This window comes from Lithobates pipiens, unplaced genomic scaffold, assembly GCF_037356315.1.
Source record: "Lithobates pipiens isolate NorthernLeopardFrog02 unplaced genomic scaffold, aLitPip1_a1.2 Scaffold_18, whole genome shotgun sequence".
In the NCBI taxonomy this organism is placed as follows: Eukaryota; Metazoa; Chordata; class Amphibia; order Anura; family Ranidae; genus Lithobates; species Lithobates pipiens.
The window spans coordinates 339,691,821-339,715,567 of NW_027507758.1; the positions used below are offsets into that span (position 1 = coordinate 339,691,821).

Here is a 23,747-nt window from a genome sequence, read left to right on the forward strand (position 1 = left end):
ACTTTTTTAAGAATCAGAGTTAAAGCTGAGCCCTGGTCAAACAGCATTTGAAATGCATACAAGAGAGATGTTTTGCTTGCCAAATGATTTGAATTTCTGTCCATTTACTCTTGAGATTTGCACATCCTTGCCAGACAGCAGAGTAAGCCTGGGTATCAGACGTTCCTGTACTGTAGTTAAATATCACTTGTCCCTCCCCCAGCCTGTGACAAGACAATAAAGGAGATGCGGACTAATGAGCTCATCTCTGTCACTCTGCTCTCATCCTGTCGGCATGTTTCTTGTTAGCATATGACAGGGATGTCCAAACTTTTTTCAAAGAGGGCCAGATTTGATGAAGTGAACATGCGTGAGGGCCGACCATTTTGCCTGACATTCTTTGAACCATTAAAATTCGGTCTTTGTGTGTTCGCACTAATACACTGCCCAACAAGAATTCTCTTGCGTTTGTGGCTGTGTGTGGTAAAGAGATGAACTCAAGTGTATTATTTGGATACACCGTATTTATTGGCGTATAACACGCACCTTCACTTTAAGAGGGAAGCTTCAGGAAAAAAAAAATTCTAATTTGAAATAAAGAACTGTGAAGCAAAATAAGGGTCAGTGCCCATCTGCAGACCCACAATTGCCAGGAACGCAGCGCCCACCATTGCCAGGAATGCACTCACCATTGCCAGGAATGCAGCCCCACTATTGCTAGGAATGCAGCCCCATCATTTCCGGGAATGCAGCCCCACCATTGCCGGGAATGCAGCCCCACCATTGCCGGGAATGCAGCCCCACTATTGCCGGGAATGCACCCCCACCATTGCCAGGAATTCACTCACCATTGCCAGGAATGCAGCCCCACTATTGCCAGGAATGCAGCCCCACCATTGCCGGAAATGCAGCCCCACCATTGCCGGAAATGCACCCCCACCATTTCCAGAAATGCACCCCCACCATTTCCGGGAATGCACCCCCACCATTTCTGGGAATGCACCCCCACCATTGCCAGGAATGCACCCACCATTGCCGGGAATGCACCCACCATTGCCAGGAATTCACCCATCATTGCCAGGAATGCAGCCACCATTGCCAGGAATGCAGCCACCATTGCCAGGAATGAACTCACCATTGCCAGGAATGCACCCACCATTGCCAGGAATGCAGCCACCATTGCCAGGAATGAACTCACCATTGCCAGGAATGCACCCACCATTGCCAGGAATGCACCCACCATTGCCAGGAATTCACTCACCATTGCCAGGAATGCAGCCCCACAATTGCAATTGCCAGGAATGCAGCCACCATTACCATCAGTGCAGCCATGGAGGGCAGGACGAGTGCCAAAGATATCCTACAGGAGAATTTCCTGTTTACACAGCGGCGTCTTTAAGAGAAAGTCCCACCTCCTCTGATGGACAGAACAGTCGTCCAATGGCAGAGATGGGACTTCCTATTACAGCTGCCCCACCATTGCCGGAAATGCACCCCCACCATTTCCAGAAATGCACCCCCACCATTTCCGGGAATGCACCCCCACCATTTCTGGGAATGCACCCCCACCATTGCCAGGAATGCACCCACCATTGCCGGGAATGCACCCACCATTGCCAGGAATTCACCCATCATTGCCAGGAATGCAGCCACCATTGCCAGGAATGCAGCCACCATTGCCAGGAATGAACTCACCATTGCCAGGAATGCACCCACCATTGCCAGGAATGCAGCCACCATTGCCAGGAATGAACTCACCATTGCCAGGAATGCACCCACCATTGCCAGGAATGCACCCACCATTGCCAGGAATTCACTCACCATTGCCAGGAATGCAGCCCCACAATTGCAATTGCCAGGAATGCAGCCACCATTACCATCAGTGCAGCCATGGAGGGCAGGACGAGTGCCAAAGATATCCTACAGGAGAATTTCCTGTTTACACAGCGGCGTCTTTAAGAGAAAGTCCCACCTCCTCTGATGGACAGAACAGTCGTCCAATGGCAGAGATGGGACTTCCTATTACAGCTGCCGTGTAAACAGGAAATTCTCCTCCTGTGTGCACCGCATTCGTCCCGCCTCCTCCCTCCGAGGTAGCCAGACTATATATCTTTTGTGACCCCGGCGCTGGGAGATCGCCGGGGGCCACAAAAGATGTATATGTTTAAATAACCAGGCGGACCATTCAAAACCGGACCGCGGGCCGCGATTGGCCCGTGGGCCGGACTTTGAACATACCTGGCATATGAGCACTGTAAAACAGCTCCTTGTGATGTTTTCCTACTTCCCAGTCTGAGCTATGCTGTACAGACAAATGCAGGAAGTTAATACCAAATCAAAATCAGACAGCTTTTACAAATCAAAAGTTGACATGATTGAATTTGTATTTTAATATGCCTGAAGTTCAACTTTAACAAAGTAAAGCTGACAAATCAAGTAATAAAATAATCATTCAGCTTACAAAGAAAATATCAATTTGTTTTAATCTGATTGGATTTTGTGCCAGCGCCAACATTAGATGGATTGTTAGGTATATGGCCAGCATAAGGGCATCCACCTTCTCCTTCATTTGTATTGAATAAACAGGGAAGATAGTGGCTATTATTTTTCCACACTGTAACTGGCATCCTAATTTGTTTTAAAAATCGGTGTGTTCACTGTGACTGTTTTATAATCTCAAGTAATGTTTAAAAAAAATGTTATTAATAAGATATTAATTTTAACACTAAATATATATTATACACCACTGTGCAAGAGTTTTAGGCAGGTGCTGAAAATATTTTGTAAATTAAGAATGCTTTCAGAAATAGAAGTGTTAATGTTAATACCGTAGTTTATTTCTATAAATTAAAAAAATGTAAAGTAAAACGAACACAAGAGAAATCCAAATCAAATCAATATTTGGTGCTTTGCCTTCAAAACAGCATCAATTCTTCTAGGTACACCTGCACACAGTTTTTGAAGGAGCTCTGCGGATAGGTTGTTCCAAACATCTTGGATAACTAATGTAGCACTAACCCCCGAAGGAGCTGCTGGTTTAATTGGGCTTACCGTTACCTTCTTCACATCAATTTGTGTGTCTAGGAGTTCCCGTGGTAGATGGCCCAGAAACTTTAGAAACTGGCGACAGATCCACTTAAAGGGATTTTTATTTGCAAAAACGTAGTTAACGAACGTCTCTCAGTATAAGATCAGAGGGTTAGGAAGAAAGTTCAGGTACTCTTAGTGTTAAAGTCAATAATAAAGAACTTGTTTACTTTGACTGAATCCAGTGAATAGCCATTCACAGCTGGATGTTCACTCTAGTTGGATAGTCCCTCTCACACTAGGCCTAGCAGCCAACAAGGTGCTTAACTCAGGAACAAGTCTCTGCCACAGACTTTGTTGTAAAACACGTAGGAATAAGTCTCTGCCACAGACTTTGGTGTAGAACATGAACAAGGAAACTTGAATACTTATAGAACACTCGTGTGGTACCAGTATCTTTCAGCTAGTTTGGTGATACCCACGAAATTGGATTCACTTAGGTCCTTTAGCCCTACCAGGCTCTTGCTAATAAGCCAACGCATGCATGGCCTTCTTCTGAAGAGTCCTCCCCTGGATAGTTACGAAGTTGCTGGGCCTCTCCACAACTGGAGATGGCACCGGACCACCTCCGAATCCTTTCCTTAGTTTCCTTGCCTCAGGCTAGCCAGCCCCAAGACATAAAGTCAGGTGGATCCACACCCCAGGCCATAGCCTTCCTGGGGGCTGGTCAGGAGGACTAGGACCATGAAGTCAGAACATACTTCTGGACCGGAACCCCTAACCACGTGACTTCCACATCTTAAGTACCCTCTCCCAGAAAGCACAGCAAGAGTGACACTCCCACTGGGCTGGCTCAGAGAGAAAGTAACCTTTTAAGCACCCAACCAGACTGTGTTTCCATGCCTGCCAGAAGAGATAGTGCCCCCTATGGCCAGGCTGACCACCCTATAGTCCAGTCAGACTGATGCTGAGGTCAAAATTTGGAATAATTGTACCTAAACCAAACTGCAGTTCACGTGTAACATTACATTTCAAAAACATAGCGCGTGCTCTTCAGGAGCTGGCTCTACACTAACCACAGATCTTGTGTGGATGTAGGTTGCCTCAAATCCTTCTGTCTCTTCATGTAGTCCCAGACAGACTTGATGTTAAGATCAGGACTCTGAGTACCAAACCATCACTTCCAGGACTCCTTGTTGTTCTTTACACTGAAGATAGTTCTTAATGACATTGGCTGTATGTTTGGGATTGTTGTCCTACTGCAGAATACATTTGGGGCCAATCACACCTGATAGTATGGCATGATGCAAAAGTATCTGTCTGTATTTCACAACATTGAGGACACCTATGATCCTGACTAAATCTCCAACTCCATTTGCAGACATGCAGTGCCAAACTTTCAAGGAATCTCTAGCATGCTTCGCTGTTGCCTGAAGACACTCATTATTATACCACTCTCCAGCATTCAAACTGCCTCCTGCTACAGCCAACATTTAAATTTTTACTCATCAGTCCAAAACACCTGCTGCCATTTTTATGCACCTCAGTACCTATGTTTTTGTGCATACTTGAGTTGCTTAGCCTAGTTTCCATGTTAAAGGTATGGCCTTTTGGCTGAAATCCTTTCATAAAGACCACTTTTGGCCAGACTTCTCCAGACAGTAGATGGGTGTACCTGGGTCGCACTAGTTTCCGCCATGCTCTGTGCTGATGGCACTGCTGGACATATTCCGATATTGTAGGGAATGAAGCATGATGAGTTTTTCATCTGCTGCATTAAATTTTATTAGCCGACCACTGCATCTAGGGTAGTCAACATTGATAGCTTGAAAAACACATAATGAAACCCCAGTCTGCTTTGAAATCTTTGCCTGGGACAGGCTTTGCTTATGCAGTAACTACCTTGTTTCTTGTTACTGTGCTCAGTCTTGCCATGGTGTATGACCTGTGACATGTATCTGGCTTCCACAACCTCATGTTAGTAGCAGAGTTTGGCTGTTCCTCACTCCGTTTTAAGCCTTCTACAAAGCTCTTTCTGTTTCAGTTATTGGCTTTGGTTCAACCTACATATGACATTGATGATCATTAGCACCCTCTGTTATATTTAGTAATGATGAAACTCACTTTAATCCTACAAAATCTGTGATTTGTGCAAGTGTACAAAGTGTGCAAGTGTAAGAACTGATGCTGGTTTGAAGCCAAAGGGTAGTCACACCAAATATTCATTTGATTTCGTTTTTTTTTTCTGTTCTCTTTCTTTGCACTCCAAAATATCCTGCTCAGGATATAAATCTCTTTATTTTGAATGCATAATATTTACAAAGCTGCAGTTTACAGAGCTGCAAAACCCTTACAAGCCTTCCGGCTCTTCCCCAGGTGCATTATTATTAATCCCAACTTTACTACCTCTCTATAGTTAAGGATCCACATGATTCTGATCCTACAAACTTACTTAAAAATAAAGAAAACTCAAAATTACCTCAATAGGCACATCAGTAATCCCCAGGCCAAGTCCCTCAGACATAACAAATGCAGTGGCCACCCAAGTAGTATTTTTGTCTGGCACAGTTACTTGAAGATTTCTTGATAAACTCGAGCTGTTGAAAAAACATGGTATTGAATCACTACTTTACATTGCTTTAGTATTCTTGAAAACACATCAACTGTTTTCTGTAACTATTCTACATGTGCAGATGGCCTTACAAGGAGACCTAGATGCCATTTCTCAAGTCTATTCTTGACTGTTTAACAGGGAGATAGAAGCACATAACAAAGCAGTAAAGTGGTTTGATCAGGGCATATCACCAAAAAGAAACTCTTCCAATGGATAACTAGGTCTGCCAATCAAATGCTAAGGACACCTTCACTTGGCTGTTGGCATCAGGAGAGATGTGAGCAGGAATGGTATGGTCTGCAGTGAAGGCTGCAAAACCATGGGGTGAATATGTACCTAGCAGTCCCTAAAGTGTAGTGGAATGAACAAACTTCAACCCTGGAGCAGAGTACTTCCACTAGCATGTTTCGGAGCTCATGCCCTTCATTAGAGCGAATGATAAGGTACTAAGAGAGCCTTTAAAAAAAAGTAAGAGAGGACATTAATTTGGTACCCAAAGGAGCTGCTTGACATCTGGACACATTAAGCCAGATGTGACTCAGGACGAGGCTGTCAGAGATTTTTAGTGCAGTTCATGAAAAGCTGGCTGTATATAAATTATGAGCTGTAAAAATCTCAGCAGTTTAGCAAAGGCCAGAAGCAGCTTCTCATGTCCTCACCTACCTGAGCAGGGCAAAGAAGTAAAAAAGACACACTATAAAAAGCAACCCATGCTTGCAAAAAGACTTGTAGAATGAACATATGTATAAATGAACAAATAAGTATAACAGACAAAAATGAAAAACTAATATAAAATGACAGAATAATAAGTTATAAATGCACTGGTATATGAGAAATATGATAAAAAAATGTTTTAAACAAACGTAAGATCTAAACACAGGTTGCAGGAAACATAAAAATAAACACATACATAAACCTTGGGTAAATAATGACCCATGTGAACATGCACTGTATATACTGTAAATGTGTAAAAATTTAATAATCTGTACTGACCACTAGGTGTCATCAGAATTCACACAAATAATAAAAGAAGTGCTCAATAGAATAAGATTCATGGTAACGAAATAGGTTGTGCAACAAATTGGGGGTTATTTACTAAAGGAAAATCCACTTTGCACTGCAAGTGCACTTGGAAGTAAAGTCGCTGTAGATCCGAGGGGGACATGCAAGGAGAATTAAAAACAGCATTTTAGCTTGCACATGCTTGGATGATAAAATCAGCAGAGCTTCCCCTCGTTTCAGATCTACCCCTTAGATTTAGAGCGACTGCACTTCCAAGTGCACTTGCAGTGTAAAGTGGATTTGCCTTTCGTAAATAACCCCCATTGCGTATGAATAGAGTACCTGGAGTAACCCAATTAGTGCTGGCAGGGAATAATTATATAGAGACCATAATTACAAAAAAAAAAACACAATAAAAATAGCAAAAATTATATTCATCAAATCTGGTTTTGCAGTGTTGCCTAAGTGCTGCAGACTCACTGCAAAGTCATGTCAAACATTAGATAACATAAGACGATAAGTAGTATATAAATTTACATCTATCCTTTTTAGTAAAAGAGTCTTTCTTGTGCCCCATAAAATAACATGCACAGCAGTTACATTTCCAACAGTTACATGACCCAAAGATGTTAGAAAATGAAGAATAAGGTGCTAGTGGGGAAGCTGATGTTTTTTGGAGCTGGGCCCAGAAACATGCAGTGTAGCTACTCTACTGCTCCAAGGTTGAAGTCTGGTCCCCCCTGCTTCTATGTACAGTATGTGATCAGAGCATATTTTTAAATTGCTCAGATCATACCATCCCTGCTCACATCACTCCTGATAGTGGCTACCTAGCTAGACTGTCCTTAGCATTGGTTTGTATAACCTGGTTTTTCATTGGAGGTGTTGCTCCCTGGTGATACGCAAGCCGTTTTATTGCACGTGCAATTTCATTCATTGTATTCATTAAAAGGTGATTTTATTTGCACCATCCAATGCACTCTGTTTTTTTCTTCAATTTCTGTGCTTCTTTGAAAATATATAGCTTGCAAGGACCAGCAGATTGCTCTTGGTACCAGTGAAGCATGATACATTTGAAAATTTTCTTATTTGGCAGGGAGAGCTGCCACTGATTTGTTCAATTAAACACTCTCCTGTGCATAAAACATTATTATTTCTTATTGCATTTTTACATTGACAGAGAAATAGACCCAAATAGGCAACATGCCAGTACTAATATTTGTCAGAAAACTGAGTGTAAATGAGAGTGTTCTGTACAAATACTGACTTTCATAAAATTGGTTTGTGTATAGGTTTTGTGCCTCTGTGGACAAAGGGGGGCTCCTGCACTACTTAAATAATGGGGGTTTCCTAGAATCCCTTGGCCTGCTGGGAGATCCTATATATTCGGGTGGAGTCAGGTGATCTATGTTCTGTGCCAGCTGGACGGCTGTCTGGGTGGACATGTGTTGTACTGCCCGGGTTGCTAGGCCGGACATGGGGCCTATTCTGGACACATCTGGCTGCTGAGCTGCCTGAGAGCCTATCCAGAAGCAAGAGAGCAGCGCAGGGTTGGGACTGTAGCTTGCAGTCCAACCAAAAGTGGCAGTTCTGCCGGCCGTAGAATCTGTCGTGTTTGGAGGTAGAGGGGAGGCTGTCGCCAGTAAAGGACTCTCCGCCTAATTACCAGAAACCACAGGGAGTAACTGAAGCAAGTACCGGAGCAGCATTCTCACCAACAAGGGATGGTGAAGAATTGAAAAACTTCGGTGGGTATTAAGCCAGTGACCCAGCCAGCGGAGGTGAAACTTGCAGAGCAGCCTTGTGTGTCAAGCCAGGGACCAAGCAGGCCAGTGGGGTAAAGTTTGAATGGTATTTTGAGGGCCAAGCTAGGGACCCAGCATAAAGGCGGGGGTGACGCTTGAGGAAGATACCACCATGAAGATTGGAGGAGCCATAGAGATTTAGAGGCAGTGAATCAGGGTGTCTAGTGAGAGATCGGGAGCTCAGTGTGCTGAAGAACTACAAGGAGCGATTGTAGTGAAAGTGAAAGAACTTACGCTTTTTGCTAGGAACTGTTAAAAGACATAGGAGACAGCAGACCTGCACATGCAGATGTGGCATCTTGTTGGATGCCTTTCCCTGCATGGCTGTCCTCTTATTAAAGTCTCAGAGTCTGTCAATTAATCTTGCAAATACCTAAGGGTCCTAACCCTCTCTCCCCTAAAAAAGTTTGTTAAGAGAAATAAACTTTCTTTTGCATTCAAGAAGTGTCCGGAGCCCAATAACTTTAACTACTCTTCACGCACCATGCCTCACAACCCACTACATACAGAAGGATGTCAGCTATCCCTGGCCCTGGAGGTTCTCATTTGATCAAAGGAGGCCTGGAACAATGCTACATAAATAAGCATCTGGGCCAAAACTTTATTTTCCTACATCAGGTAAACAGAAAAGGTGTTTCACTTTAGTATATATATATATATATATATATATATATATAAAAATAAAAAAAAGTCCTGCTTTTTAGACAACTCCCAGCCTGATCTGTGAACCTTGCAAATTACACAGCAAACAAACTGCAGTTCACTATTCACAGAGTTTTTCTTTTCAGTTTTCTTTATCACAGCCCCTTTCCTCTGATTCCCATTTCTTTTAACAAGCCAAGTATTCTGGCAGGTAGACTTGTGGCCAGGGTGACCAGGCCCTCGGGCCCACTCAATTATTTTCTGCAGCTTGAACTTCAGGTCCAACAGAGGTTTCCTAGGATCATCATTTTAAAGGGAGACTGATCTAGTTTCCTCACTAGTGATAACCTTGGGCATGTTCTGATCCTAGTCTGTACTGAGCCAATCATCTGCAGCCGGGGCATTCCCTGCCCCGCAGACACAAGTATACAATGGCCATGTATACATGTGACTGCAGGAGAGGAAATGCCTCAGCCACATATGATTGGCCCAGTATAGTGACAGCGGGCTCACTCAGGTGGGGTCGGACAAGGATCTGACAGGCCAGAGCTCATGGGTTTGGACTAGGATTCAAACACACCAGAGCGCCAGTCTTCTCTGGAGCACACAACCATCTCAGACTGCATTCTAGGTGAAAAATATCTCCCATCTACCACCCTGTAGTTAATTGTAGCCTAGCACCTGTCACATATATATATAATATATGTGTGTGTATATGTATATATATATATATATATAAAATATATGTATATATATATATATATATATATATATATATATATATATAAATGTTATATATTGAGAACTAACATATTTATAGCTGCTCAGGGTTTTCTATATTCAATCACTCATGTACGATCTCTCTTTGTCTTCAAGTTGTTAATATATAATAATATATGTGTGTGTATATGTATATATATATATATATATATATATATATATATATATATATATATATAAAATATATATATATATATATATATATATATATATATATATATATATATATATAATGTTATATATTGAGAACTAACATATTTATTTATTTTATATATATATATATATATATATATATATATATATATATAAAATATATGTATATATATATATATATATATATATATATATATATATATATATATATATAAATGTTATATATTGAGAACTAACATATTTATAGCTGCTCAGGGTTTTCTATATTCAATCACTCATGTACGATCTCTCTTTGTCTTCAAGTTGTTAATTTAATCAAACTTAGAATTTATTATATAAAAACCCCACAGAGCAATAAGTGAGTATGAATCTTGTGCACAATACAAAATATCCCTCAACGTTCTGCTATTATTACTGTTGTTTTACCTTTACATATGACAACCTTATAGTTTGACAATGACAACTGTTTACTACTGTGTTTTGCATGACAGATAATTTATGCCTGTCCCTTCTTTGTGGAACATTTATGAGCCCCTTCTAAAGGTATGTACGGTACACACTTGTGCACACACTTGCAAAGCATTTTCTATAGCATGGTGACCATTCTGTAACTGTTTTCTACCACCTTCTAAAGGTATGTACTGTACACACTTGTGCACACACTTGCAAAGCATTTTCTATAGCATGGTGACCATTCTGTAACTCTTTTCTACCACCTTCTACGCTCTCCGAAGAGGATCCCCACCTCCTGCAATACTGCCCTCTTTTCCCTTTCACCTCCATCATTCCCTTCCAACAGTTTCTACTGTTCTTCTATCATGCTGTAACCTGGTAAACTGGTCTCCATTACCCGAGGCCCCTTCTATATTATCACCCTGTATCACCACCATCTTTGCACCCTGCTCCCCACCCCCTGTCACCCTGCAACCCACCCCCCTGCCCCCTTCCCTCAACTGAGGAAGCTAGGGTGTGCTTTTGCATCTTTGTCTTGGGTGCTAAAGAGCCTTTTTTCCCCGCAATTTGGTGTAGGATACCTTATATTAGTTTCTAGCCAAATCCAGGTATCTTTAAACTCTGGCATGCTTTGTAGGAATTGTGGTATTCCAATTTCTTCATTCAAAGAAGAACTAGGCCTTTCTAAAAAAAAAAAAAAAAAAAAAAAGTTACTGAATCTGGTGGACAAAATAAAATGATAATGAAGACAGACATTAGTATTGGTAGCAAACTCATGAAACTACTGAAAATAAATTATTGTTTTAGAAAATAATATATATATACAAAAACCCAACTTCGTTGAAGCCCAGGGCCTTCTAAAGTAAAACATGTGTTGGCTTTATAGTTGCCTTATCTTTTCAAATATATTCCAAAAAATTACATTAAAAAAATTTACTAACAAAAATCATAAGGATATAATTAACGCAATTTGTATGCACACTGCAATAATGATTTGACCATTGCTTTTTTGCTATTATAATTAGAAACAGACATTTACACGCCATAAAATGTCAGCAAAAATTAACATATACTGTATATTTTTTCAATGTGGTGGAAAATGTAGGTATTTCAAAATATTTTACAAAAATAGAGAAAAACAAACTTGTCTAAATGAATTAATCATGGCTACGGTATTTACTTTTGGAAGGCAACAGCAAGTACAATAGTCAGTCCATTTCATACTTACCGGTTAATTCATATTTCATATCACCATATGTTTCAGAGATTACGGCATCAGTCAGACTTATTAGAAGCCTCTATTAATATAAAAAAGTATGAATACTTTTTTAAAGTTATTTTAAAACTATTTGCTAACATGAATAACACAATGAAAAGGAAACCTTGCAAAACAGTAATGAGATTTGGAACATAGAGAACTGTGCATGTGTTTTTTACTACATGAAGAAGCAGTTCACTCAACTCCTATTTATCCTAATGTGGTCAGTTCATGCCTAAGCACTGAATGTTATTCAGCAAGTAAAAATTAGGACACACTGCATTTTTGTGCATTAACGAGCATTAAGCGGGCCTTATTTAATAATGATAAATACAGTATTAACCACTTAAGCGCCCGGACCATTTTGCAGGCCAAAGACCAGAGCACTTTTTGCGATTCGGCACTGCGTTGTTTTAACTGACAATTGTGCGGTCGTGCGACATGGCTCTCACACAAAATTTACGTCCTTTTTTTCCCACAAATAGAGGTTTCTTTTGGTGGTATTTGATCACCCCTGTGGTTTTTATTTTTTGCGCTATAAACAAAAAAAGAGCATCAATTTAAAAAAAACGCATTATTTTTTTAATTTTGCTATAATAAATATTCCCTAAAAATATATAAAAAAATTTTTTTTCCTCAGTTTAGGCCTATACGTATTCCTCTGCATATTTTTGGTAAAAAAAATTGCAATAAGCAATTATTCATTGGTTTCGCAAAAGTTATAGCGTTTACAATATAGGAGATAGTTTTATGGCATTTTTATTAATTTTTTTTTTACTAGTAATGACGGCGATCGCCGATTTTTATCGTGACTGAGACATTATGGCGGACACATCAGACATTTTTGACACATTTTTGGAACCATTGTCATTTATACAGGAATCAACGCTATACAAATGCACTGTTTCCTGTGTAAATGACACTGTCAGTGAAGGGGTTAACCACTAGGTGTCAGTGTAGGGGTTAAGTGAGCCCTGTGGAGTGTTTCTAACTGTGGGGGGGGGGGGGCGAGGCTGTGTATGACATGTCACTGATCTCTGCTCCGATCACAGTGAGCAGAGGGGACACTGTCACTAGGCAAAATGGTAAGATGCTTGTTTACTTCCACGTTCTTCCTCCCAGTGAGACAATTGTGGGTATGCCCATGGCGATCAGACTCACAGAAGTCCCGTCCGGCGCGTGTGCGCCAACGGTGGCGTGCAAGTGATGGCACAGCGGCAAATTCAAAGGGATGTACCTGTACGTCTATTTGCCTGTCCGTGCCATTCTGCCGACGTATATCAGCGTGCGCCAGTCGTCATGTGGTTAACTAAACTTTTATATGAATGTTACTATCCTTACATTATATAGTGAATGAACAAAGAACACAAACCTAAAATGCAAATAAATACACATAAATTCACAAACAAAAAACACCTGTTACTGCAAATATAGTGAACAAGTGTGAATATATTCTATAGCCAGAAATATGGGTTATACTGCTTTTGCATGTGGAACTACTGCATACACAGCACTATGTCAAATAGAAAATGACCAGAGAGTAATCATCATATTGAAATTAAAACATGTTTAAAAAAAAGAAAAGAAAATATGTACCGTATATACTCGAGTATAGGCCGACCCGAATATAAGCCGAGGCCCCCAATTTACCCCCAAAAAACTGGGAAACTTATTGACTCGTGTATAAGCCGAGGGTGAGACATGCCTGTCCATCCCTGTGTGTCCGTCCATCCCTGTGTGTCCATCCATCCCTGTGTGTGTGTCCATCCATCCCTGTGTGTGTGTCCATCCATCCCTGTGTGTGTGTCCATCCATCCCTGTGTGTGTGTCCATCCATCCCTGTGTCTGTGTCCATCCATCCCTGTGTCTGTGTCCATCCATCCCTGTGTGTGTGTCCATCCATCCCTGTGTGTGTGTCCGTCCATCCCTGTGTGTGCAGCCTTGTGTGTCCAGCCTACCTGTGTCCCGAGCCTGCGTCCCGAGCCTGCGTCCCGCCTCCGTCCCGAGCCTGCGTCCCGAGCCTGTGTGATTCTGCCATGCCAGGATCGCCGCTCTTCTCGTCTGACAGACGGCGTCGGCGCCTCGGCGGCCATTCCACTGTTCAAAAGCAGCGCCTCCGTCTGTGATAGGCGGAACACTCAATTTCCCAGCAGTCTGTGTTCCGCCTATCACGGACATCCTCTCATCCTCGTCCGTAGTATGAGGATGAGCGGATGTCCGTGATAGGCGGACCACTGACTGCTGGGAAATTGAGTGTTCCGCCTATCACAGACAGGGAGGCGCGGCTTTTGAATAGTAGAATGGCCGCCGTCTGTCTGTTCGACACGCTGATCGGGCAGGCAGACGGCGATGACTCGAGTATAAGCCGAGGGGGGCACTTTCAGCCTCAAAAAAGAGGCTGAAAATCTTGGCTTATACTCGAGTATATACGGTATTACTAATGAATATTTAGCCTGTTTTTCATTGTGAACTAGAATCCACTATTAACGCCAGGTAAAGCCAGAGCAATTGACTGCATACAGCCTGAACAATTGAACAGACTTGCCATATGTCCAGAATGAAATAAGGAGCGTGATAACATTATGGGGTTGATTTACTAAAACTGTCGAGTGCAAAATCTGGTGCAGCTCTGCATAGAAACCAATCAGCTTTCAGGTTTTATTGTCAAAGCTTAATTGAACAAGATGAAGTTAGAAGTTGATTGGCTACCATGCACAGCTTCACCAGATTTTGAAAGCTACGGTTTTAGGTAATCAACCCCGTTGTATCATATTGGGATGTGAATACTGCCTATCACAAAGTGTTTGTGTGTGAAGTGGAAATCCTACTTTGTGGCAGGAGATCCTACAATGAACTTTTGTCTGGACTGGAGTTGAAGCTGGATGGAAGACTTGCTTTATGTCCAGAGTAAATTAGGGAATGTAATGACATTTTCTATCAGATCAAGATGTAACTACTGATTATCCTAAGGCGTTTGTGTGTGAAGTGGAAATCCTGTGATTACTATTATTAAAGCTGACAAGTATTAAAACAGGGATCAGGAATGTTTCTCCCTTGAGAAGTACTTTAGCTTACTCTAAAAAGTCTTGGCAGTCTTAATATTATTTATGAAAATTTATAGATTTGTGCCAAAAGTTGTGTCCACTGACCCTGTAGAAAGTGTGCCCAGCTACGATCATGTGAAACACACCCAAAAAAGTGCACACACAAAGAGTGAAACACAAAACGTGCAATGGGTGTTACACTGTCCTCCACATGGAAGGACCTTACCCTGATCCCCTGAGGTGTTAGGCTCCAGACGGGGACTGAGGTACTTCACTTGGTCCATCTGGCCGAAACCAGACAGACCCCTTTCTCTAGAGGGTCTACCAAAATATACCCACCAAAGTACTCGGTGGGGCTTCCCCGAAGGGAAACCCCATGAGAGAAGAACTAAGCCAAAAGGCCATGTCCACCTCCATCCCAAGACTTTCAGGGTTGGCCCGAGGACCCACACCCTATTCATCACACAGTGACAAAAGTGTAACACAACAAAAAAATACAAAAACGTGACAACACAGGGGTAAAATAAATAGGAAAGTGGGGAGAAGGAAGTGGGAAAGTGAAAGAGTGACCATTGTGCAATACAATGGCCAAGCCCTTCAGCCAGGAATAAAAATTTCCTCTGGTCCTAGCCAAAAGGCTCAGCCCTAGAGGCTGGTGTAAAAAAAGCGTGTATGGTGAAGTGGCCATGGTGCCGTACTATCACTGAAATAATCACTGGCTGTGTGAACAGTCATGAATATCTGCGACCATCAATAGCCTGTCATTGCACTGCATGGGTGCAACTGACCTAGCTATTAGCAAACATCTATAAATTCACGGCTCAGCCGTTTTTAATATTTTGAATAGAAGGCATAGGTTAGGCATTTCTTTGATGTGTGTGATCTTGCTGGTGGGATGCATCTCTCATACAGGTGAGCACCATCTTCAAGACCAAAAATTGAGGGGAACTACAAAATGTCCCCACAGAAAAGTGTTAAGGAAAATCATCATTCTATGCAGACTTACCTGAGAATACGTTAAAAAGTTGTTATTGATCTAGAAAACAAAAGAACACTTATCAGGGGGCATCAGAAAAATATTTAATTATTTCAATAAATACTTCCTAAAATTAGCACCAATGCAGTGAAAGCAGGGCCAGTTACATATACCAGATCTCATAACATTGGAATCAAGAGCTTTCTAATGTAAACTCCCTTATGTAGAAGATTATTTTCCCTCCTAGATTGTGAGCTTTAACAAGCAGGAGGGCCCTCTGATTCCTCCTGTATTGATTTGTATTGTAAGTGTACTGTCTGTGCTCATGTTGTAAAGCGCTGCACAAACTGTTGGCGCTATATAAATCCTGTATAATAATAGTATAATAATAATTAGGTACAGATTAGCACATTCATGTCAGCCAAAGAAGGTAAAAACTACTCAATAAGGTTTGGATGTGTGCCAGTCCTTAAAGTGGTATTAAACTCAAAAACAAACATTTTATACATTCCTGCTTACTAATTCCTAGATGTGGCATGTATTAGTTTTCTTTGTAACTGTTTTTTGGTCAGTAAGTCCAAGTCATCCAGCAAAGTGAGAAAAAAACAAAGTTCCAGGATGCAGGATCAGTAAGAAGTACAGCTTTATTTCAAACAAAGCATATCTGCACATTTAAAACTACTCGTTCCAGGGGTCCTGCCCCCTTTTTCAGCCCCTGAAATGCATAGTGGTGCCTGCTATCTCCGTTAGTGTCTGCTGCATAAGCAGAGGAAGCTGACAGATGCTGCTGCTTTCCATTCTGTTTGGTGGGTCCAGCTTTACATTTTCAGCTTAGGGACTTGTGGTGGTTTGAAATAAAGTCTTACCTCCCCTACTCTTGCACCCCAGAACTTTGTTTTTTTTTTACTTTTGCTGGCCAGCTTGGTCTGTTTTTTCTTTTTGTCATGTGTCACTGGACCATCCCAAGGTCTGTTTTCACCAGACCTTGCTCTTCTACAATTCACACAGCAAGAAATAGTGCTCTGATCGGATGGCAGGCGGACACATCTCTGCTGACATCCGTCTATCCATAGGAGTCAATGGAGTCAATGGATGGTCCGCCTGACAAAGCGGACAGGCAGATCTGAGCGGGCTTGTCATGTGAAAGGGGCCTAATGCCCCGGAAATAATATATTGGGGTCAGGACCACCTCTGCAGCAAAGGTAAGTAAAAAATACAATGTAATAAGTAGTAATAGCGCCACAGATGTGTACTCAAACGAACAGCTGCTATTTCCATGATCGTGAAAAAAACTATTAGTGAACTGTATAAAGTGATAAGAATAGCGCTGATCCTCACAAAAAAAAAAAAATCACAATCTGAAATGGTGAACACTACAAATTATAATCAATATTCATGGTCTATAAAGTGCTAGTGCTAGTGCATAATACAAACTCTATGCAACATGCTATAAAGTTGCTGAGATAAGGTGCAGAAAAGGTAAAAAAATATGCAACAATGAATATCAATATTGAAAAAAATATGGATATATCAACTGGAGGAACACACTCTCCAGAAATGGTCATCACAGTTTTTCTCTCAACGAATTCAGCATATCATGGCAAAGACAAAGAAAAAAGAAGGTTTCCATAGCGCAAAAAAGATCTCACATGCTGGTTAAAAACTATTTTCATTCCACTCACATTTGAAGAGTGCCTGCCTGACACTAGAGAGTAACAAGCTCAGCTACGTATAGCAGTTCACTTTCAGACCTGTCATGGACTGCAAGTGTAAACTGGCAATCGCAATGTCCTCAGCGTCCTGGCCCTGCTCTACGTCTGTTTTGTCGTGTAATTCTTCAAGGAGCAGCAGCAGTCTCTCCTTATGTGATAATCACATAAGGAGAGACTGTTCACTCATTTGGCATATTTTGTAATTTTTGTTTATTTTTTCAATATTGATATTCATATTTTTTGATCTTTTCTGCACCTTATCTCTGCAACTTTATTGCATGTTGCATAGAGTTGGTATTATGCGCTAGCACTTTATAGGCATTGCATATTGAATTTAACACATATATATGTGCACATGTAAATGTTGAATAATTGGGTTAAACGCATACATACACATGTTAAAATTTGTAGTATTCACAATTTTTTTGGGGTGTGGATTAGCGCTATTCTTATCACTTTACAAAGTAAAAAATACAAACTGAAGTTTTGCTTTAAGTGTGACACAAGAACTGAAACACCTCAGTAATTCTACACGGTTGCAGCTGTAATGGTAGAACTACACATTTGAAGTATTAGGTATCATTTCATTTGTCATAGAATAGATCGCATATGCCCCTTTCTAGGAAGCCCTCCTCGCTTTTATGAACATATTATATATTTTATAAAAAAGAAGTAAACAGGGTCAGTTTTCCCAGCGCTTAGGTGCAAAAATAGTTTTAATTAAAACGAAGCAGCTGCTATTTTAGTACAAAACATTATAAAGGGTAAGCAAAAAAGGTCTGATGAATAGTCTTTCAAGCTTAAGCAGCGCTACTAGTGCTGCTTAAGCTTGAAAGACTATTCATCAGACCTTTTTTGCTTACCCTTTATAATATTATATATTTTATTATACAATTATTGAGTACAGGATGCTTCCTCAAAAATAGAATGCATCTGGTGTAAGTGTCACTATTTTTTGCCATAATGAGGGGAATTTACTAAAACTGGAGAGTAGTGCACAATCTGGTGCAGCTCTGCATAGAAACCAGCTTTCATTTTTTATTTTTTTTGTCAAAACTTAATTGAACAAGCTGACGTTAGAAACTGATAGGCTACCAGGCACAGCTGCACCAGATTCCGAGTGCTTCAATTTTAGTAAATCCCCTCTACTGTGCCTATATTTGGTTCATGTGATAGCGTCTATTTAGCTATACTTACTCTGCTGGAGGTTAAATCATTTGCTTCCCCAAAAAGCATGGAACCTTTTTCAACAATTCGCAGTCCCACTAAGGATCGAGATTCCTTCACATTGACAGACAGGGTGACATTTTCTAATGGTTTAGCACTGTTTTTACTCCATGATAAAGTCACCTATAAGACAGATATCAAATTGAACACCTAACGCAATAAAACTTTCATGGAACATCACAATGACATGAATAAAACTTAAATTGTCTAGTGCTTGGAAAGCATGGTGTCTTCAGTGATGCATTTATTTTACCTGGTTCTTTAGTGCACCTGTGATAGGAAGTATCTGAGTGGTTTGGATTATACCAAAGCTGTTGTTCTGATTGAGAAAATAAACTAAAATTTGAGCAGTGGGAGTCCAGGATTGTTCAGGAGTGAGACTAAAACTGGTTTTATTCTTGCCTGCGGCCAATACCTTTCCATTTGCAGAAACCTTTAAATAAAGGAAAAATGCATTCAAAATTAATCTTAAAGGGTTTGTAAAGGCAGTATACATTTTTAACCCCCTGAACCTCCCTCTTCCTATCTAAAGCATGTCTGAGATTTTATAAATAACCTTGTTCCTGTGACACCATGACCAGTTCTGTAAAGTTCTTGCAGGGGCAGTTCCTACTGACATAGGCAGGCAGAACTACATCCTTTTAATAAGCACAGTGTTTGGGTAGGCTCTTTAGAATTTAGTCAATGGCGTTGTTTTGCTGGGAAAGAAATTGATGCAAGCAAGTGTGTAGACGGGGCCCGAATTAGGTACAGTACCTTGTACTGGGAGGAAATACTCCCACATAGTTTATAGCATACTGATATTTTTTATATAAATCTTGCACAGTTTGTTTGCAGAAGCAGATAAACTGATCTTTAGTACTGATCTGAGCATTCCAGAGAATATACAATATCATTGTTTACAAGATATGTTGCCAGTAGGGATGAGCTTCGTGTTCGAGTCGAACGTACGTTCGACTCGAACATTGGCTGTTCGTCCGTTCGGCGAATTCGGAACACTTGGTCCGTTCGCATCAAAATTCGTGTGGCGCTCACGGCCCACAATGCACTGCGATGGCGCAGTGCATTGCTGGCTCATGATTGGCCAAGCATGCACTGTGACCCCGCATGCTTGGCCAATCGCAGCGCCAGCAGCGAGGAGAGCCATGATTGGCCACAGGCAGGATGCCTGTGGCCAATCATAGCTCAGGCTGTGTAGTGCACGCCCCACACTATATAAGGCCGCCATTGAGGCGGCCTCGTGTAGTATGTTGGCATCTGAAGCAGTGGGTGTTCTGTGTACCTTCAACACAGTACACACCGATCGTTTTTGGCTGATTTCCTATCTTGCTGTTGTGTAGTGGTTATTGTCTGTGCCCTGACCGCAGTATACACCACTATATTCACCTCACCTATATAGCTAGTGATCTATCTTTAATAATAGAGCTTGCAGTCAGTAGTGTTAGGAGATAGTGCGTGTACATACCGCTATAATCCACCTACATAGCTGTTCTCTATTTGAGCCCAATTGCCATCTGCAGGAGTTATTGGAAGTTGTGTGTGCCTCCAGCACAGCACAGTATACATCTGTATATACCCCTTTATCTCTGCTGTTTTCTGGTTATTGTCTGCGTGCCCTGACCGCAGTATACACCGCAATTTTCACCTCACCTATATAGCTAGTGATCTATCTTTAATAATAGAGCTTGCAGTCAGTAGTGTTAGGAGATAGTGCGTGTACATACCGCTATAATCCACCTACATAGCTGTTCTCTATTTGAGCCCAATTGCCATCTGCAGGAGTTATTGGAAGTTGTGTGTGCCTCCAGCACAGCACAGTATACATCTGTATATACCCCTTTATCTCTGGTGTTCTATAAAAAAGGCATCTGCAGGAGTTAGTGGGTGTTGTGTACCTCCAGCACAATATAAACTGCTGTTTTACCCAACTCCCTTCAGGCCATTACCATGTCTGGAAGGCCAGTAAGGAGAGGCAGACAGGCGCAAGCCGATAAAAGAGGGCAAGCAGGCTCTGTGTCTAGAGACAACAGTGCTGGTCGTGGACGCGGTGCATTGTCATCAGCACGTGGCCATGGGACATGCTTGTCCTTCTTTTCGGCAGCTGGACATGTTGAACCGCAACATGCCAACAACTTGGTAGAGTGGATGACCAAGCCCTCTTCATCCTCCTCATCCTCTCTCACCCAGTCTCAGGGTAGTAGCAAAGCAGCTGCCAACGCATCGTCTTCCCTCCTCTCAATGTCATCATCAGTGACTCCTTCCCTAGACCCACCACGTCCTCCTGAGGAGTCTCCTGAACTCTTTGAGCACAGTGTTGGGTACATGCTCCAGGAGGATGCCCAGTGTTTGGTGGGCTCTGATGATGACACTCAGCTAGAGGAAGGCAGTAGCGTGAGCGCAGAGAGAGGGGATGCTCAAGAAGGACAGCAATCTGGCAGTCATGTTCCACAAGCTGCAGCATACTGCCAGGTTTGCTACAGCGATGAAGAGGGAGGGGATGATGAGGGCACTGACTCCACGTGGGTGCCTGGAAGGAGGGAGGAGGAGGAGGAGGAGGCACATGTCCAACGAGGCAGGATGCCCTCCGGGGGCCAGCTTAGGGGCAGCACACCGACTGAATCACACCGCAGAGCTCCGCTGCTATTTGCAACATATGTCTCAAGCGTATCTCACGTGGCCAAAACATCAGCCACTTGGGCACCACATGCTTGACCAGACATATGTTGACCTGCCATGCAGCTCGTTGGCAAGCGTACCTCAAAGACCCACACCAAAGAACAAAGCGGACCTCTCCTTGCTCCTCATCAGCTGGCATCTCCAACCCCACTAGACCTTCAGTCCTCTCTGAAACCTGCTCTGGGAGGAATGAAGGTGTAGAATTAGGTGTGTCACAGCCAAGTGCTTCCGGGAACTCTGCTAGTGGTACACCCACGTCCGATTATAGCAGGCAAATGTCCCTGCCCCAGCTGCTGGACCAGCGGAAGAAGTTTACTCCCATCCACATGCCCAGCGGTTGAATGCTAGCTTGGCTAAATTGCTAGCACTTCAACTGCTGCCTTTTTCAGTTGGTAGACTCGGCCCCCTTCCGTGAGTTTGTACAATGTGCGGTTCCTCAGTGGCAGGTCCCCAAACGCCACTTTTTCTCACGGAAGGCGATTCCGGCTCTCTACCGGCATGTGGAAGGCAATGTCCTTGCCTCGTTGGACAGGGCGGTCAGCGGTAAGGTGCATATTACCGCTGACTCATGGTCCAGCAGGCATGGACAGGGACGTTACCTGTCTTTCACGGCCCATTGGGTCACTCTTCTGGCTGCTGGGAAGGATGCAGGACAAGGTGCAGTAGTGTTGGAGGTTGTTCCGCCACCACGCCTCCAAAATGCTACTATTGGTTGTGACACACCTCTCTCCTCCACCCCTTCCTCTTCTTCTTCCTCCATGGCCTCTTCCAGTGCTCTGTCCTCAGAACCAGCGGTGCTCCGTAGGTGTTCCAGGGGCTACGCAAGTACGCAGGCAAAACGATGCCATGCCGTGCTTGCGCTGGTTTGTTTGGGGGACAGGAGCCACACTGGGGCGGATGTTTTGTCAGCTCTGCAGGGGCAGGCCGAGAGGTGGTTGACGCCACGCCAGCTTAAACCAGGAATGGTGGTTTGCGACAATGGCACCAACCTCCTCTCCGCCCACCGACAGGGACAACTGACCCATGTGCCCTGTGTAGCTCACGTCCTTAACCTGGTGGTGCAGCGGTTCTTGGGCAGGTACCCCGGCTTACAGGATGTCCTGAAGCAGGCCAGGAAAGTCTGTGTGCATTTCCGCCGATCATTTAATGCCTGTGCTCGGCTGGCTGAGCTCCAAAAGGAGTTGAACCTGCCCAAGAACCGCCTTATATGTGACATGCCCACCAGATGGAACTCAACATTGGCCATGCTGCAGCGGCTGCACACGCAGCAGAGGGCCATCAATGAGTACCTGTGCGACTACGGCACCAGGACAGGGTCAGGAGAGCTTGGTTTTTTCTCACCACGCCAGTGGGGCATGATCAGGGATGCATGCACTGTCCTGTCACCATTTGAGGAGGCCACAAGGATGGTGAGCAGTGACAGTGCATGCATCAGTGACACTGTACCTCTTGTCCACCTCTTGGAGCATACGCTGCGTGGAATAATGGACAGGGCACTTAAGGCAGAACAGAGGCAGGAAGAGGAGGACTTCCTTGCCTCTCAAGGCCCCCTTTATCCAGACAGTGTTCCTGCTGTGCCACCCATCACACAGGAAGAGGATGAGGAGGAGGAAGAGGAGGAGGAGGATGATTGTGTCAGCATGGAGGTGGAGGCTGGCACTCAGCATCAGCATCAGCAGCAGCAGTCTTATAGGGATGATTTAAAGTCCCAAGAAACACGTGGACTTGTACGTGGCTGGGAGGAGGTAGCTGCGGATCATGTTGTCCTTAGTGACCCAGAGAACTCCGGACCGAATGCCTCAGCTAACCTACGCTGCATGGCCTCCCTGATCCTGCAAAGCCTGCGGAAGGATCCTCGTATTCTTCGGATCAAGGAGAGGGACCATTACTGGCTGGCCACTCTCCTTGATCCACGGTACAAGGGTAAGGTTGCCGACCTTATCTTGCCATCGCAGAGGGAGCAGAGGATGAGACATCTCCGGGAGGCCTTGCAGAAAGGTCTGTGCAACGCGTTCCCAGAGACTGGGAGGTTACAAACTCCTGGTCCTGGACAACGTGTTGCTGAGGCATCGGTCAGAAGGAGCGGTGGAGAAGGTGGCCGTCTGACTGATGCTTTCAGACAATTTTTTAGTCCGCAGCCCCAAGGTATGATTGGTTCCAGCACCCATCGCCAGCGTCTGATTTACATGGTGCAGGAATACCTAGGGGCAAGGTCAGACTTGGACACCTTTCCCACTGAAAATCCTCTGGCTTACTGGGTCTTGAGGATGGATCACTGGCCAGAGCTTGCACAGTATGCAATTGAGCTACTAGCCTGTCCTGCATCCAGCGTTCTTTCGGAACGCACCTTCAGTGCTGCTGGTGGCTTTGTTACCGATCACAGGGTGCGCCTGTCCACC

At 43.1% G+C, this 23,747-nt stretch overlaps 1 protein-coding gene across 1 annotated transcript in view; it reads right to left on the minus strand.

Annotated features, from left to right (window-relative positions):
- Positions 1 to 23,747, minus strand: part of LOC143988098 (CD109 antigen-like) — a 132,018-nt gene that overhangs the window by 32,233 nt on the left and 76,038 nt on the right. Inside the window, exons 14-19 of the mRNA XM_077487381.1 lie at positions 18,926 to 19,105; positions 18,643 to 18,795; positions 15,764 to 15,793; positions 11,684 to 11,753; positions 11,037 to 11,139; positions 5,486 to 5,603 (exon numbers count right to left, since the gene is read on the minus strand). Of these exons, the coding sequence (XP_077343507.1) occupies positions 5,486 to 5,603; positions 11,037 to 11,139; positions 11,684 to 11,753; positions 15,764 to 15,793; positions 18,643 to 18,795; positions 18,926 to 19,105 (654 nt within the window). The remainder of the gene's footprint in view (positions 1 to 5,485; positions 5,604 to 11,036; positions 11,140 to 11,683; positions 11,754 to 15,763; positions 15,794 to 18,642; positions 18,796 to 18,925; positions 19,106 to 23,747) is intronic.